General features: G+C 38.9%; 1 protein-coding gene across 5 annotated transcripts in view; it reads left to right on the forward strand.

Annotated features, from left to right (window-relative positions):
* Window positions 1–19,224, forward strand: part of Dhod (dihydroorotate dehydrogenase 2) — a 47,598-nt gene that overhangs the window by 489 nt on the left and 27,885 nt on the right. For 3 of the 5 annotated variants that reach the window (XM_071683821.1, XM_071683823.1, XM_071683824.1), the window contains exon 2: window positions 10,441–10,650. In XM_071683821.1, the coding sequence (XP_071539922.1) occupies window positions 10,441–10,650 (210 nt within the window). Of the gene's footprint in view, window positions 1–100; window positions 267–2,132; window positions 2,357–10,440; window positions 10,651–19,224 lie in introns of those variants that run through there. The other 2 variants (XM_071683822.1, XM_071683825.1) reach the window with 2 other exon arrangements.

Here is a 19,224-nt window from a genome sequence, read left to right on the forward strand (position 1 = left end):
TTTGTTGAGTATTCCTGGGAAATTATATGGAAGGATATTGATTGAGAGGGCGAATTCATGTACAGAGCATCAGATTGGGGAAGAGCAGCGCAGTTTCAGCAGTGGTAGAGGATGTGTGAATCAGGTGTATGCTTTGAAAAATGTTTGTGAGAAATACTTAGAAAAACAAATGTATTTGTATGTAGCATTTATGAATCTGGAGAGGGCATAAGATAGAGTTGATAGAAATGCTCTGTGGAAGGTATTAAGAGTATATGGTGAGAGAGGTAAGTTGCTAGAAGCAGTGAAAAGTTTCTATTGAGGGTGTAAGGCACATGTATGAGTAGGAAGAGAGGAAAGTGATTGGTTCCTAGTGAATGTTGGTTTGCGGCAGGGGTGTGTGATGTCTCCATGGCTGTTTAATTTGTTTATGGATTGGGTTGTTAGGGAGGTGAATGGAAGAGTTTTGGAAAGAGGGGCAAGTATGCAGTCTGTTATGGATGAGAGGACTTGGGAAGTGAGTCAGTTCTTCATTGATGATACAGCACTGGTGGCTGATTCTAGTGAGAAATTGCAGAAGCTGGTGACTGAGTTTGGTAAAGTTTGTGAAAGAAGAAAGCTGAGAGTAAATGTGAATAAGAGCAAGGTTATTAGATACAGTAGGGTTGAGGGACAAGTCAGTTGGGAGGTAAATTTGAATGGAGTAAAACTGGAGGAAGTGAAGTGTTTTAGATATCTGGGAGTGGATTTAGCAGTGGATGGAACCATGGAAGCAGAAGTAAGTCACAGGGTGGGGGAGGGGGTGAAGGTTCTGGGAGCGTTGAAGAATGTGTGGAAGGCGAGAACGTTATCTCAGGGAGCAAAAATGGGTATGTTTGAAGGAATAGTGGTTCCAACAATGTTATGTGGTTGTGAGGCATGGGCTATAGATAGGGTTGTGCAGAGGAGGGTGGATGTGTTGGAAATGAGATGTTTGAGGACAATATGTGGTGTGAGGTGGTTTTGATTAAGTAAAGAAAGGGTAAGAGAGATGTGTGGTAGTAAAAAGAGTGTGGTTGAGAGAGCAGAAGAGGGTGTATTGAAATGTTTTGGTCACATGGAGAGAATGAGTGAGGAAAGATTGACAAAGAGGATATATGTGTCAGAGGTGGAGGGAACGAGGAGAAGAGTGAGACCAAATTGGATGTGGAAGGATGGAGTGAAAAAGATTTTGAGCAATTGGGGCCTGAATATACAGGAAGATGAAAGGCATGCAAGGAATAGTGAATTTGAACAATGTGGTATACTGGGGTTGATTTACTGTCAATGGATTGAACCAGGGCAAGTGAAGCATCTGGGGTGAACCATGGAAAGTTTTGTGGGGCTGGATGTGGAAAGGGAGCTGAGGGTTCAGTGCATTACACATGACAGCTAGAGACTGAGCGTGAACGAACGTGGACTTTGTTGTCTTTTCCTAGTGCTACCTCACATGCGCATGGGGGGAGGGGGTGCCATTTCATGTGTGGTGGGGTGGCAACAGGAATGGGTGAAGGCAGCAAGTATGAATATGTACATGTGTTTATAAGTACATGTCTTTGTATGTATATGTGCATGTGTGGGCATTTATGTATATACATGTATATGTGGGTGGGTTGGGCCATTCTTTCTTCTGTTTCCATGCACTACTTCGCTAACGTGGGAGACAGTGACAAAATATAATAGATAAAATATATATATATATATATATATATATATATATATATACATATATGTGTGAGGCATGGGCTATAGATAGGGTTGTGCCGAGGAGGGTGGATGTGTTGGAAATGAGATGTTTGAGGACAATATGTGGTATGAGGTGGTTTTGATTAAGTAAAGAAAGGGTAAGAGAGATGTGTGGTAATAAAAAGAGTGTGGTTGAGAGAGCAGAAAAGGGTGTATTGAAATGGTTTGGTCACATGGAGAATGAGTGAGGAAAGATTGACAGAGAGGATATATGTGTCAGAGTTAGAGGGAACAAGGAGAAGTGGGAGACCAAATTGTAGGTGGAAGGATGGGGTGAAAAAGATTTTGAGTGATCAGGGCCTATACAAACAGGAGGGTGAAAGGTGTGCAAGGAATGGATTGAATTGGAACGATATGGTATTCTGGGGTTGACATTCTGTCAATGGATTGAACCAGGGCATGTGAAGTGTCTGGGGTAAACCATGGGAAGTTTTGTGGGGCCTGGATGTGGAAAGGGAGCTGTGGTGTCGGTGCATTATACATGAAAACTAGAGACTGAGTGTGAACAAATGTGGCCTTTGTTATCTTTTACTAGCGCTGCCTCACACGTGTTCGGGGGGAGTGGGGTGTCATTTCATGTGTGACGGGGTGGCGACGGGAATGAATCAAGGCAGTAAGTATGAATTATGTACATGTGTATATATGCATATGTCTGTATGTATATGTATGTATACGTTGAAATGTATAGGTATGCATATGTGCATGTGTGGACGTGTATGTATATACATATGTATGTAGGTGGGTCATACCATTCTTTCGTCTGTTTCCTTGCGCTACCTTGCTAATGCGGGAGATAGCATCAAAGTATAATAATGAAAAAATTATATATACATATATATATATGTCTAAAACACTTCACTTCCTCCAGTTTTTCTCCATTCAAACTCACCTCCCAATTGACTTGACCCTCAACCCTACTGTACCTAATAACCTTGCTCTTATTCACATTTACTCTTAACTTTCTTCTTCCACACACTTTACCAAACTCAGTCACCAGCTTCTGCAGTTTCTCACATGAATCAGCCACCAGCGCTGTATCATCAGCGAACAACAACTGACTCACTTCCCAAGCTCTCTCATCCCCAACAGACTTCATACTTGCCCCTCTTTCCAGGACTCTTGCATTTACCTCCCTAACAACCCCATCCATAAACAAATTAAACAACCATGGAGACATCACACACCCCTGCCGCAAACCTACATTCACTGAGAACCAATCACTTTCCTCTCTTCCTACACGTACACATGCCTTACATCCTCGATAAAAACTTTTCACTGCTTCTAACAACTTGCCTCCCACACCATATATTCTTAATACCTTCCACAGAGCATCTCTATCAACTCTATCATATGCCTTCTCCAGATCCATAAATGCTACATACAAATCCATTTGCTTTTCTAAGTATTTCTCACATACATTCTTCAAAGCAAACACCTGATCCACACATCCTCTACCACTTCTGAAACCGCACTGCTCTTCCCCAATCTGATGCTCTGTACATGCCTTCACCCTCTCAATCAATACCCTCCCATATAGTTTACCAGGAATACTCAACAAACTTATACCTCTGTAATTTGAGCACTCACTCTTATCCCCTTTGCCTTTGTACAATGGCACTATGCACGCATTCCGCCAATCCTCAGGCACCTCACCATGAGTCATACATACATTAAATAACCTTACCAACCAGTCAACAATACAGTCACCCCCTTTTTTAATAAATTCCACTGCAATACCATCCAAACCTGCTGCCTTGCCGGCTTTCATCTTCCGCAAAGCTTTTACTACCTCTTCTCTGTTTACCAAATCATTTTCCCTAACCCTCTCACTTTGCACACCACCTCGACCAAAACACCCTATATCTGCCACTCTGTCATCAGACACATTCAACAAACCTTCAAAATACTCATTCCATCTCCTTCTCACATCACCACTACTTGTTATCACCTCCCCATTTACGCCCTTCACTGAAGTTCCCATTTGCTCCCTTGTCTTACGCACCCTATTTACCTCCTTCCAGAACATCTTTTTATTCTCCCTAAAATTTACTGATAGTCTCTCACCCCAACTCTCATTTGCCCTTTTTTTCACCTCTTGCACCTTTCTCTTGACCTCCTGTCTCTTTCTTTTATACTTCTCCCACTCAATTGCATTTTTTCCCTGCAAAAATCGTCCAAATGCCTCTCTCTTCTCTTTCACTAATACTCTTACTTCTTCATCCCACCACTCACTACCCTTTCTAAACAGCCCACCTCCCACTCTTCTCATGCCACAAGCATCTTTTGCGCAATCCATCACTGATTCCCTAAATACATCCCCTAAATATATACGTAAATGCCCACATATGAACATATACATACATATACCTATCAATATATACATATATATATACATACACATACATTTATACACATGTACATATTCATACTTGTTTGCCTTCATCCGTTCCAGTTGCTACCCTGCCCCACAGGGAGTGGATCTGTCAGCGGATGGAACCATGGAAGCGGAAGTGGATCATAGGGTGGGGGAGGGGGCGAAAATTTTGGGAGCCTTGAAAAATGTGTGGAAGTCGAGAACATTATCTCGGAAAGCAAAAATGGGTATGTTTGAAGGAATAGTGGTTCCAACAATGTTGTATGGTTGCGAGGCGTGGGCTATGGATAGAGTTGTGCGCAGGAGGATGGATGTGCTGGAAATGAGATGTTTGAGGACAATGTGTGGTGTGAGGTGGTTTGATCGAGTAAGTAACGTAAGGGTAAGAGAGATGTGTGGAAATAAAAAGAGCGTGGTTGAGAGAGCAGAAGAGGGTGTTTTGAAATGGTTTGGGCACATGGAGAGAATGAGTGAGGAAAGATTGACCAAGAGGATATATGTGTCGGAGGTGGAGGGAACGAGGAGAAGAGGGAGACCAAATTGGAGGTGGAAAGATGGAGTGAAAAAGATTTTGTGTGATCGGGGCCTGAACATGCAGGAGGGTGAAAGGAGGGCAAGGAATAGAGTGAATTGGAGCGATGTGGTATACAGGGGTTGACGTGCTGTCAGTGGATTGAATCAAGGCATGTGAAGCGTCTGGGGTAAACCATGGAAAGCTGTGTAGGTATGTATATTTGCGTGTGTGGACGTGTGTATGTACGTGTGTATGGGGGTTGGGCCATTTCTTTCGTCTGTTTCCTCGCGCTACCTCGCAAACGCGGGAGACAGCGACAAAGTATAAAAAAAAAAAAAAAAAAAAAATATATATATGTATGGAAAGGATCACAATTTTGCGCGTGATCAAGATATTCCTGAGTCCATGGGGAAAATGAAACACGATAAGTGTTTCATTTTCCCCGTGGACTCATAGAAAAATATATGTATGTGCATCTCTGTGTGTGTGTGTGTGTGGATGGGCCATTCTTCATCTGTTTCCTGACGCTAATGCGGGAAATGGTGATCAAGTATAATAATGATAATAGTAATGATAATAATGGTAATAATAATGATAGTAATAATGATAATGTCTGTTGAATATTCCTGGGAAATTATATGGGAGGGTATTGATTGAGAGGGTGAAGGCCTGTACGGAGCATCAGATTGGGGAAGAGCAGTGTGGTTTCTGAAGTGGTAGAGGATGTGTGGATCAGGTGTTTGTTTTGAAGAATGTATGTGAGAAATATATACAAAAACAGATGGATTTGTATGCAGCATTTATGGATCTGTTGAAGGCATATGATAGGGTTGATAGAGATGCTTTGTGGAAGGTTTTAAGAGTATATGGTGTGGGAGGTAAGTTGCTAGAAGCAGTGAAAATTTTTACCAAGGACGTAAGGCATGTGCAAGAGTAGGAAGAGAGGAGAGTGATTGGTTCCCAGTGAATATCAGTCTGCAGCAGGGGCGTGTGATGTCCCCATGGTTGTTTAATTTGTTTATTGGTGGGGTGGTTAGAGTGGGGCAGATTTGCAGTCTGTTGGGGAGGAGAAGGCCGAGGAAGTGAATCAGTTGTTGCTTGCCGATGATACATCTCTAATGGCTGATATGTTTGAGAAACTGCAGAAGTTTTGACTATGTTTGGAAAAGTGTGTGAAAGGAGAAAGTTGAGAGTAAATTTATATAAGAGCAAGGTCATTAGGTTCAGTAGGGTTGAGGGACAAGTTAATTGGGATGTAAGTTTGAATGTAGAAAAATTGGAAGAAGTGAAGTATTTTAGATATCTGGGAGTGGACTTAGCGGTCGATGGAACCATAGAAGCTGAAATGAGTCACAGGTTGAGGGGAGGGGGCAAAGGTTCTGGTAGCAATGAAGAATGTGTGGAAGGAGTGAACATTGTCTCAAAGAGCAAAAATGGGTATGTTTGAAGGAATAGTTGTTCCAACAGTGTTATATAGTTGCAAGACATGGGCTATAGATAGGGTTGTATGGAGGAGGGTGGATGTGTTGGAAATGAAATATTTGAGGACAATGTATGGTGTGAGGTGGTTTTATCAAGTAAGTAATGAAAGGATAAGAGAGATGTGTAGAAATAAAAGGAGTTAGGTTGAGAGAGCAAAAGGGGGTGTGTTGAAATGGTTTGGACATATGGAGAGAATGAGTGAGGAAAGATTGACAAAGAGGATATATGTGTCAGAGGTGGAGGGAACGAGGAGAAGCGAGAGACTAAATTGGAAGTGGAAGGATGGAGTGAAAAAGATTTTGAGCAATCGGGGCCTGAACATACAGGAAGGTGAGATGCATGCAAGCAATAGAGTGCATTGGAACTATGTGGTATACCAGGGTCGAGATGTTGTCAATGGATTGAACCAGGGCATGTGAAGTGTCAGGGATAAACCATGGGAAGATATATGGCGCTTGGATGTGGATAGTGAGCAATGGTTTTGGTGCACTACACATGACAGCTAGAGACTGAGTGTGAACAAATGTGGCCTTTTTGCCTGTTTTCCTGGCTCTACTTTGCTAAAGCAGGGGGTTGTGATGCTGTTTTCTGTGGGGCAGGGTAGCAACTGGAACGGATGAAGGCAAACAAGTATGAATATGTACATGTGTATAAATGTATGTGTATGTATATATATATGTATATATTGATAGGTATATGTATGTATATGTTCATATGTGGGCATTTACGTATATATATGTGTATGAGAGTTTGTATTAGAGTGGATGGGCTATTCTTTGTCTGTTTCCTGGCACTACCTCTCTGATATAGGAAACAGCAATTATGTATAATAGAAATGAAATATATATATCTTTTTTCTTTTTTTTTTCAAACTATTCGCCATTTCCCGCATTAGCGAGGTAGCGCCAAGAACAGAGGACCGGGCCTCTGAGGGAATACCCCCACCTGGCCCCATTCTCCGTTCCTTCCTTTGGAAAATTAAAAAAAAAAAAAAAAACGAGAGGGGAGGATTTCCAGCCCCCCCGCTCCCTCCCCTTTTAGTCGCCTTCTACGACACGCAGGGAATACGTGGGAATATATATATATATATATATATATATATATATATATATATATATATATATTCCCTGGGGATAGGGGAGAAAGAATACTTCCCACGTATTCCCTGCGTGTCGTAGAAGGCGACTAAAAGGGAAGGGAGCGGGGGGCTGGAAATCCTCCCCTCTCGTTTTTTTTTTTTTTTCAAAAGAAGGAACAGAGAAGAGGGCCAGGTGAGGATATTCCCTCAAAGGCCCAGTCCTCTGTTCTTAACGCTACCTCGCTATCGCGGGAAATGGCGAATAGTATGAAAAAAAATATATATATATATATATATCTATATATTATTTTTCTTTATTATACTTGATTACCATTGTGGATTAATGCCTGTGATCAGAGAATTCTGAACTTTTGGGCAGCCAGGATTAACTTGGTCAATGATATCATCTCTGTGGCAGTCTCTCATTAGCTCCATGAAGGCATGCCCAAAATGAGCAAACTGCTGGTATCTGCTTGAAGGATGGCAACAGATGGGGAAGTCACTTTTCTCCTACCATAAAGACAAAGGGTTAGAAGGTCCTAACCCAGATTTTAGTAGAGAATATTCCAGAGAATCCCATGCTTATGGGACAACTTGGATAGAAAAGCATTTTTTAGAGTTCAACACCTACATTTGTGTACAATATTTTACAGTGCTTTCTTGAATATGCTTTGCTTAGTAGATTGATTTTCTTGGTGAGCATTTAGTTGCTCCTTCATTTTGCTCACATTCAGCACTAGTCTTGTGTAGCACAAAAAACATGATTGCTTTGCTTATTAGATTGATTTTCTTGGTGAGCTGGTAGTTGTTCCTTCATTTTGCTCACAATCAGCATTATTCTTGCATAACACAAAGAGCATGCTTGTTATGGTATCAAGAGTATGCGCATACAGTTAGTCTTTGTTTATTGCAGTTTTACATATCACAGTTTCAGTTTATCACAGTCTTTTATGCCCAGTTTATTCAAAATTTGCAAAATTTTACATAGTTCCTTTATGTAAGTGCAAGGAAAAATTCACACTGCAAGACAGACAGCATCATCGAGACAGTGTCAAGTGTAGAGGCTTCTCCACTTGAGTAACCTATCTACAGTCATCTTAGTTCATCCAGTCTTGATAAGGAAATGAAGTTATGAACTCTGTGTTGTATAATATTTATCGTCTATATTTATGATCCTTTGTGAAAAGATTGAATGGTTGGTGTCTTTGTGGTATAGCATTGTACATAGTGTGATACAGTACTATGTTTTTGTGTTTATTTCCCTCCTAAAAATTCCCAGGTATCACAGAAGTTCCCAGCCAGGAGTACATCCCCTTTAAGGAGTATTTTGAGGAAATGAATATTTTGTATATTGCAGTTTTTGATTATTGCGATGTTTTTAGGACTGCAACCTTAGCAGTAAATGAGGACAAGGTGTATATGACCTTTGGTTTGTGATTTATGAAATGAACCTCTAAACACTGTTGAAATAAGATTTGAACTTTGAACCATTTGATTTTAGTTACATCACGTTCTCTTGCTAGGAGGTCTGAGACATTTGCTCAGGATTTACATCATGTTCACCTAATCATATGATTGACATATGTGACTTGACAAAGGAACATTTATACTCAGCAGCTACTGAATTTGACCTTTTTCTGTGACTACCAGATTTTCCCTTTAGTTATGACACTTGACATCACTCCAAAATGCTTGACTCTGAAATTTCCTGTGCTGCACCCACTAATCTATATACTGTTTCTCTTGCCAAGTTGTGAATATTCAGTGCCTGATATGCTGATTTAGGTCCAAGGTTGAGTTATTAAAGTAGTAAAATCTTAAAACCAACTTTAAATTTCCCTCAGTAATTGACCAATTGGAGGATGCCTCTTGAAATTTATAAGATAAAGACATAAGCTTAACTATCACCATTTGCTTTCATAAACAGAAACATGTTATCAAGGTTCTATCCTGTCTCCCACACTTTTTTTCCTTTTTATCTGCAATTTCCTTTCTTACACAAATAACCAAATGCACTTGTACACTGATGACTCAAAATTTCAATTTTGCTCCTTCTTTTCTCTTTCGATTTTTATCTTTTCTCAACACAACTTCCTCAATAAACTCAGACTTAAACAGTGGAGACATCACGCACCCCTGCCGCAAACCGACATTCAATGAGAACCAATCACTTTCCTCTCTTCCTACTCGTACACATGCCTTACATCCTCGATAAAAAACTTTTCACTGCTTATGTTAGTGTGGTAGAAGAAATCTGGTTAGGTTTAATGCCTCCAAGACCCAGTCTCTGACCTCTCAAAAATTCCTCACTACTTTCCTCTTTCCTTCAGCAGTTTTGTAATTCAACCTGTTAACGAACATACATGGTATTACTGTAATGTCCACTCAAACTTGGAAACTCCACAGTATGGAAATAGCTGAGTCTGCCTTTGAGACACTGGGAGTCTGTTTGGATATTGAAATTTCTTTTCTTTTGAACTATTGCTCTGCATATGCAATGGATTCATCAGTCCTTGTATGCAGTACTACTCTAACGTCTGGGGTGGTTCTAGCTTTGCATCCTTGCCAACTTCAAAATTTGACCCACTTGCCCAACACTGCAATTTTGTCCCACTTTTTCTCTTCTATAGGTATTACTTTGGATTTTGCTCCTGAGAGTTGGCTTCATATGTACCCTCACCGCAAGCTGTACCATGCAATACTCAGCAAGCAGATGTGTCACATGATCACTGTGAAGCCATTGGCAACTCAAGTTTGGGCCATTTTGATAATTGTTTCTTTCCCTACACCTAGAAGCTTTTGAACTCTCTACAGCCTCACATCTTTCCCAGTAACTATGAACTGGCACAATTTAAAAGATAGAGATTCACTTCTCCAAAATTTGTAAATACTTTCCCATGGCTCTTCTTTTCCCTTTCATTAATCTCTCTCTCTTTCACTTAAGACCTAGCCATGATGTGGACTCTTGTCTGTGACAGGAGCCTCCAACATAAAGAATATGTATAATATATGCACACTGTTTCACTGCTGCAAATCTCATTGAATTATGGTGTCACTTCTTACCTAAAGGGTAATGAATGTTTTTCATATTTTTTTTCCCCCATTTCTCTGGACCATGACAGTCAGGCTTGGCTTTCTATAGAAACATAGTGTGAGTTATGATGTATGATATTTTTGTGTCTTACAGAATTCAACTTTACTGTCACCAGGATGTTATGAAAACTAATAAAACTGTTGCTTATTTTTCAGAAAAAAATTAAGGACATCATCCAAGTTGGTGTTGGTGGAGCGATGGTTTTTGTTGGACTTAATATGTACTTCAAAAATGAGAAGTTTTATGACTCTTGGGTTATGCCTTTATTTCACTGCCTAGACCCTGAGACAGCACACAAATTGGCAGTGAAGGCAGCCAAGTATAAATTAGTACCTGAGTGTAAGCTGAAGGAAAGTAAATTGTTGGTAGGTTTTATTTGATTTGTTTTACATCTTAATTAGCTGTTTGTATTTATGTTGATGGAATGAACCTTATCAAGTGATTTTTTTTTTAAGAGATTATGTTGTTTGTGCATTAGTATAATCTTTTAATGTCCTTGTCTATGGATCTAGCCTGATAATTCAGGTGCCTTCATTGTCTGAAATATCACAGTACATTACATTAACTCCAGCAGATGAAAAAAAGAGGCATCTTCCAAGATCCTGCACTTGCAAGGAAGGTACTGGTTCTCAGTGAAATCCCAAGTGCTTGAATTTCAAAGTAGAGAGGTCCCTTGCCAACTGCTTGGGTTACATCCCTGGAAGACCCTGTGGTTGGTAAACTCTGGTTGGCAAGGCACAGGGCCTTTGGGAAATGTGGGGTTAGGGGCAATGATCCCTGAGATACATACCATAAGTTCTGTAAAGAAAACTTCTAGTTTGGAAATAAGCAAGGTATACTTTAAAAAAACAACATGTTCGTGCTCTGAAAGTACAAAGAAATTATGCTCAAAACTGTAAGGTAATACTGTGGCAGTATGTCGCTAATGCTATGCTCATTTGTTCCTACAAAGCATCCAGCCAGCTACTCCACACAAAAGGCTATCTCAACATTTGCTCCAGCAATACAGCCTGGTTGCGACGCTCATTCTACCTCTTCTAAAGAAAGATTTTAGTTTGGGGCTCAGCCACAAGCAGCCAACAGCCAGCTCACACTTGCCTAGTGCATGAGTAAAGTTTTAATGGTACCATTGAAAACTGTGGAAACTCAAAAATTAATGCACTAGTTGGTAAAATAGTATACATTAGTCAAAGTGTGTATGCTCAAAACCATAGATGGCAAAACTGTGTTGGACAAGGGATCTCTCTAAACACCCATCTACAATTTAATTTACGTGTAGAAACTTCTGATAGTTGTAATGTTTTTTAAACCTTTCATAAACCTGTGCACGGGGAAGATGAAACTGATATAACTTATTCTGTCTGTGTGAAGTCCTCTTACAGCTCACTGTAATTTTACTTTAGTGTACAGAAGGTATCACTCTGTTATTTTGGTGCTGCTTAAGCCCCTTTTATGGTGCCATTCTATGGTTTATTCAGAGTTAAGAGCTTCTGTGAAATACAAACTAGAAACAGGCCTGAAATCCAGAGGGAATGGTTAGAAAGAGGAATGAATGCTTTAATTAAAGATGTCAAAAAAGCAAAAGAGTTTTGAGATGTACAGGGGTAAGGATATAGATGGTATTCTAGGCAGCCAGCATTTTTAAGATATAATGGAGCAAGACACAATTACACTTGGATGGGAAGGGAGGAACAGAGAAACTTTGAATAGAATTCTGAGGTCAAAGCTGGAGAAAATTCAAAGCTTCTCTATAAGTTCATCACAAATCATCTATTGTCTGATAAATAGCAGGGAATCAGTCTCAGGGATTCAAAGGGTGAAATTGTTGAGGAACTGAATAATAAGTTCAAAAGAGTTTGAGGAGTAGAAGACACCATTGTCCCAACACCAGTTAGATGGATTAGGAAGGAAGTTATGAAAAATATTGAGATATCTAATAAAGGCATTAGCAGACTACAAAAAAGGTCTTTACTTATACCTATACAGAGTTGTGACCCTAATGAAATACTGTTCAGTGCCAAGGGAATAGAAAAGGGTGAACATCATGCCTAACTATAAAGAAAAAGGAGGCCAGTACTAAGCTACAGACCATTCTCTGCTAAAGTTGTGGTTTGTAAGGTTCTAGAAAAGTTAATTACAAGTCAAGTAGATGACTTCTGCAAAGGAGAAATTACTTAAGGAGAGGCAACATGGTTTTAGGGAAAAGCATTCATGTGTAATATGCCTCTTAGATTTCTTCATAGAGAATGAGCTCTGTTTTAGATAGAAGGGAAGGCTAGATGTATTCTTTGTATTTTGATTGCCAGAAAGCATATGACACTGTACTACATGAGATGGAAATGCAGGATTCCTTCTCTAAATGGGTCAGGGTGACCAGTAGAATGCTACAGGGGTCTGCTCTGGGACCCTTTCTTTTTTTTCTTTTCTATCTATTTATATGACTTGCCTGAAGGTGTGGACTTCTTCCTGAATGCATTTCCAGATGATGCAAAGTTCATGAGCGAAGTGAAGAGCAAAGAGGAATGCATTAACTTACAAGGGGACCTAAACAAATTTAAAAGTTGATCTGGTATGTACATGCTTGATGAAATTTGACCTGAGCAAATGAAAATTAACGAGGATGGGATGAAGTGAATGATTATCATCTAGCAGGATATAAGCTTCAGGATTCAGTGTTTGAGGACGGGGGAGTTTACATCGTCACTAACCTGCTGCCAGAGTTCAAATTGCTTGGATAGTCAATGAGACAAATTGTTTGCTGCAGTATATTAGAGTAGCTTTCAAGTATGTAGATGGGGAAATATCCAGCAAGATGTTCATATCCTTCTTCAGGCTAAAACTAGAATGTGCTAATGTGCTTCTTGCTTCTCAAGTTTGGTCATTACTAAAGCTCAAAGAATAGAGGTCTAAAAGAAAGAAGAAAAGATGGTTCCAGAAGTGCTAGAATTAAGTGAGCTGAGTTTTGGAGAATGGCTATAGGCTTTAAATTTGCCCACCTTAGAACCGAGAAGAGATATGTGCAACCTGATTGCAGCTTGTAAAACAGATCGATGATGTGGATAGAACAATTCTTCGAGGGATTTAGGAATAGAGCAGCTACAGGACAAAACATGAAATTAGAAACTTGTGGTATAGGAGTAGTGGATGAATGGAATAGAATGATTAAGGGCATTGCTAATGCAGACAGTTTACATAAATCTAAGAAGTTGTATGATAGTTGCGAATTATATTGCTGCTGCTTTCCACCACAATGTTATCACTTTGCAACTGCCTCCTGCTATACTGTTGCTTTCCCCACCAGATACACTTTGCTACTACCCTCCACACTGTTGCCTCCCTAACCATACACATGATTACTGATCCCTGTCACTCTGCTGCTGCTTCTTTCCACACTCTTGTCTCCCTCCCAACATTCATCACCACTGCTCCCCTGCTACACTGCTGCCTCTCTCCCCACATATTTTGCCACTACTATAATTTCCACTGTACTGTGGCCTGCCTCCCTACACATATTGCTACCACTGCTTGTTTCGCTGTTACCTCCTTCCTCTCATACACATTACTACTACTTACCCTCCTCAACTGATGTATGCAATTTTTTTATATCACTGCACTCACTACTGAATCTTAGATACTCTTTGGACACCACTGTAAATGTGAAGTACAGAAATGACAATTTCATTGGACCTACATGAATTTACAGTGGACTGGTTTACAAAGATGCTTGAGCAGCACCAAAACAACAGTGATACCTTCCATAAGCACAAGTGACATTACATTAAGCACTAATAGGCCTTCATAACAGATTGAATAGATCATAGGCTTTAGATTTTCATTTGCTTAATACACGTGTTTTTTCAAAGTTTGAACAAAATTACAACTATAGTTAGGTACAGCACTTTTAAATGTATGATGTAGACTAGAGTTATTATTTAGAAGTTCAAATGCTTGGGTTTTCACTGAGCACTGGTATCTTTATAAGTGCTGGGTTCTGGGAGTAGCTGTTTTTTGAAATGCTGAGTTTGAGATATACTGCAAATGTTCTTTTTCTAATGTGCATGATATGATATCATTCAAAGGCATATAATGTCCTAAATCAGCCATATGTTTTGTCAACCTTTTTTTGTTAATTCACATCCTGTCTTGCCATAATGTGCATTTGCAAGCACCGCATGGGACTCTTAACACAGTATTGTCTGTATTCTTAATCTCTCCTCTCTGTTAAGCTTCATCACCTCACTGCTCTTTATTGCCTGTTAAATTGTTATTATATGATATTTTATGTCTGTAAGCTTAATTCAGCACAGAGTCTTCATTAAAAGAGGAACTTTGGTAACAGCTGGGAAGCCTTGCCCTGAATATTCTCATACTAGCCTTTTCTAGGTACCCAACCTTTGTTATAAGTGAGAGACTCTGGTAATTATGTTTTTGTGTACATTGAACATGACAGTAGTATATTTGGCCTTGCTCTTTTCCTACTTTAAGGGCATTATGTGGTGCAAGGAGTATTGTTTAGGTAAGAAATGAGAGAGCAAGAGAGAGATGCAGTAAGTATGGTTGTATTGAAGTGGTTTGAAAATATGAAGATAAGTAAGGAGAGACTGACAAAGAGGGTAAGTTGTATGTCTCAGAAATAAACAAATAAGAGGGGAAACTAAGGATATAATGGAAGGATGGAGTGAAAGATGCTGTGAGTTATTGGGGCCTGAACATACAGGAGGATGTGAGGCATGCATGGTTTAGAGCAAATTGAAGCAGTGTGGTATACCATGGCCATATGCTTTCATTGGGTTGAACCATGACATAAAGTGGTCAGGAAATTAATGAAAGGTCTGTGGGGCTTGGCTATGGGTTTGGGGCTCTGGTTTTGATGCATTGCACAGGATAGATTGATAGTGGACGTGAGCAAATAAGGCTGTTCTTGGTAAGTTCCTGCCATTACCTCTCAGACACATGAAATGACTAACAAGTATGAAAACAATATGATTCTCATACCTTTCTTAGGTAACCTAATAGCATCTTATAGATCAGTTAGGTGAGGGCAGATGAGGGGTTTAGCTTAAATTCATATTTTGCAAGCTGATAGTGGATTTTTAGGGAAATTATGCATCTTTTACCTTTAACCTGGATTTATTGCTTGTGAATACAAGTTAACTATTATTTCAAGAGAACACACCTGATTATTCTTGTAGTGTATCAGTTAAGAAATAACTGTTGTAGGGTTGTGTGTGCATGCTTTTAGCAGATGTTTTATTTAATATATGAAGGGCATCAAGAATTAGTTGAATCAGATCGTTCATATGAAGAATTGAATGATTTCTCTTTTACTGATTCATTGTTACCAGCTTATTTTCATAAAATTGAAATTATGGAAGCCCTTAAAACAGACAAGTTACAAGGGATTGGGTATGGGAGTCATTTTCATACTTTCACTCTGGTTCATTCTTATATCTCCTGCTTTTAATTCATAACTTGAATTGCATAATAATCTCACTTATCCTTCTGACTTATAATGTACATCTTATTTTTATCCTCTGTCTAGGCTTCTTTCTCTCTAGGACTGTCAAGGACCTTGCTCCGTCTCTGCCACCTTGGAAATCACACAGAAGTCAGTTGAAGCGTGATGTCTAATGTACCACAATACCTCAGTTCTCATGGACTCTACCGTTATTCAAGAATTCAGGGTATATGTTATACTAGGTTTCATGTAAAGTGATTTTATAGCTTATTGATTTATTGACTAGTAATTTCAGAACTGTGAAAGTTAATAACATTTAACTTTTGACAGGATGTGACCAGAGTATTTTTGAAAATGGGAATAATCATATGGTCCATGGTATATCTGTTTTTGCTTTGTAAATAAAGTTGATTTTAGTATGTAAAATAGAGGAAGGAGAGAATGGAAAATTGAAAGAATCAAGTACAAAGTTCAGAAAAATTAGTTGAAATACACTGTAATGCATTACTGTTTACTTCATGTTTATATCTTTTCTCTCAGATAGTCATGTTAGATGTTAGCTTGACTGCTGCTCAGTATGTAGACTGTTTACTTTTCAGTCCTGTTGTGTTTCCAAATGAAAAGCAACTGTACGTTAAGTGGTTTCACTCATTCAAGCTATTTACAGATTAATTACATTTCATATGACCTGCCAGACCAGGTGCTCTTGCTATTTAGTATCAGCAATGCCATGTACGCCAACTTCTTCAACAGCAAATGTATCAGTTGTTATTCATTAATTTGTTTTTAGTCATCTCTTTTCATCCAGTGACAGGCATCCAATTACATGTTATTTTATTTGCCTTTTTAAATTTGTTTTTATGAGCATTATATTATAATGCAAGGTTGCTGGAATATGTAAACTTGACATTGATGAAAGAAAGCCACTGCTGTATCCATTTCTGATGGTGAAAGGGATAGTTTTAAAGAGCTGTAACAGTCTTACACACTTACTGTTAACTGATATGGTGACGAACACCCTTCCATAGTTTTAAGTCAACATTACAATATATAGCCCTCTGCTATTTGATTTTATATGGGCATTAAAGGATAGTATTCAAAATTCTCTTGCCACTTTTTTCACTTTCAAATTTATTGTTTTACTGTAAATTCCCGCTTTAGAATTGATGTTTTTTTGGATGAAAAGGCTATTTTGAAATTTTATCTCAAGAATAAATGATTTTGTGAAGGTCATTGGGCACTCTTCCACCTATACACAGAAAAACACAAAATGCATCTATTGTAGGTCCATGTAGGTTTTTTATTTCCCTTAGAAGTATGCTAGAAAGTCTCCATTTTTCTTGCTAAGCTTCCATGTTACAGTATTTGATATCTATTTAGTACACCACTTGGTTTTGGTTAACTGAGAGTGAAAAGTCACCTTCGACAAGGGTGTACCGTCATCTGTTGATGAAAGGGAGTATGTGCAGTCTGATTAACAAACCTCTCATTCCATAAGAGTAAATAATTTCTCTGCTAGAGCTCCTTCAGTAATAATAATAGTTATTACAATAATTTTTAAATTAATTCCAAGTGATTATTACAAACCCATTTAATGTTCTCTTGTGAAATTTGTAATGAGAGCACATTTTTGTGACTGTATCAATTATTGCCTTGCGTAGATTATTGTATACTGTAGTTTTCTCTTTTGTGGTTTGTAGAATTTGAGTTTTTTCTCAAGATGAATATTCTTCATTCCCCAATTTTGCTTGTGAAGTTTTTCTGAATTTTTCTAGCCTGTTAATTGTAACTTGCTTTGATGGTGACATAGAACACAGAAATATTGAAGTTTTGTAATATAAACATTGAACTTTTTCATTGTCACTTTTGTATCACTTATTGTAAAAGTTTTTATTATTACTACACTCAGTACTTAACTCACTTATGTGATTTTATCAGTGTGGTCTCCAAACTCTAGCTTTTCATTCATGATTACTCAATGGTGTTTGATTCTGTCATCTTGACCTATTTCCTTTCCTGATGGTCCTTTGTAAGGTGTAGCTGTAGCATTGCATATTATTCCATGATAAGGTTGTTCAAATTTCTCTTAATCAAATTCCATTAGATTCTCTTTTGCCTAATTACACATTATTTTTAGGTCATGCATTTTATGTTTGTCTTCCATGCAGCTTTTCATCTTACTTACTTTGATGCTGTCTGTAAAACATCAAACTCAACCTTCTTTTATCTCTTTGTCTGTATGAGATATCATCATTGTGAAAGGTTTCTTTCTGTCACCTGTTTGCAGCTTCCTGCATTAGTGAAGTAGAAGAAAAGGCTTCATATGTGGAATTGAGTCAAAGGGTGGTTGAGGGGGCAAAAGTTCTAAGAACATTGAGGAATGAATGGAAACAAAAATTCATTATCTGGGAGAGCAAAAATAGTTAGGTGTGAAGATTACATTAGTCCCATTAATATTGTAGGGATGCAAGGCATGGGCTATTGGTAAGATGTGCAGAGGAGGATGAATGTGATGGAAATTAAATGTTTGAGGACTATTTGTATGTGAGGTGGTTTGAGTAAGCAATAGAAGGGTAAGGGAGAAGTTTGGTAATAAGATTCTGGTTGAGAGAGCTGAGGAGGTTGTGCTGCAGATGTTTGGAGATGGGAGAGAATGAGTAAGGAGATGCTGTCAAAGAGGATATGTGTCAGAAGTAGAGGGGAAAAGAAGGGGGAGGCCGGTTGGAGATAGAAAGGTGAATGTTCATGCCCCAGTTGCTCAAAATCTTTTTCACTCCAACCTTTCATTTCCAATTTGGTCTCCCTGTTCTCCTTGTTACCCTCACTTCTGACTCATATATCCTCTTTGTAAACCTTTCCTCTCTCATTTTCTCCATATGTCCAGATCATTCCATCACATGCTTACAGCTCTTTCATCCACATTCTTTTTAACCACACCTATCTCTTACCCTTTCATTACTTAATCAAACCACCTCACATTACATATTGTCGTCAAACATTTCATTTCCAGTACATTCACCCTCCTCTGCATAGGCTTATCTATAGCCCATGTCTTGCATCTATACAGTATTTTAGGACTACTGTACCTTCAGACATATCCTTTTTTGCCTTCCCAGATAACGTTCTCGTTCCTCACATTTGTCAGCATTCCCAGCACTTTCGCCCCCCCCTCACCTGGCCAGTTACTCAATTCTGCTTCCATGGTTCCATTTGCTAATATGTCCACTCCGAGGTATCTAAAACACTTTAATTCCTCCAATTTTTCTCCATTCAAATTTACACCCCAGCTAACCTGTCCCTCAACTATGCTAAACCCAAGAGACATACTTTTATTCACATTTACTCTTAACTTTCTCCTTTCACATACTCATCCAAATTCAGTCACACACTTCAGCAGGTTCTCACTCAAATCTGCCATCAGTGCTGTATCATCAGCAAACAACTGACTGATTTCCCATTACCTCTCATTCCCTACAGAAAG

Source organism: Panulirus ornatus, chromosome 37, assembly GCF_036320965.1.
Source record: "Panulirus ornatus isolate Po-2019 chromosome 37, ASM3632096v1, whole genome shotgun sequence".
Taxonomy (NCBI): Eukaryota; Metazoa; Arthropoda; class Malacostraca; order Decapoda; family Palinuridae; genus Panulirus; species Panulirus ornatus.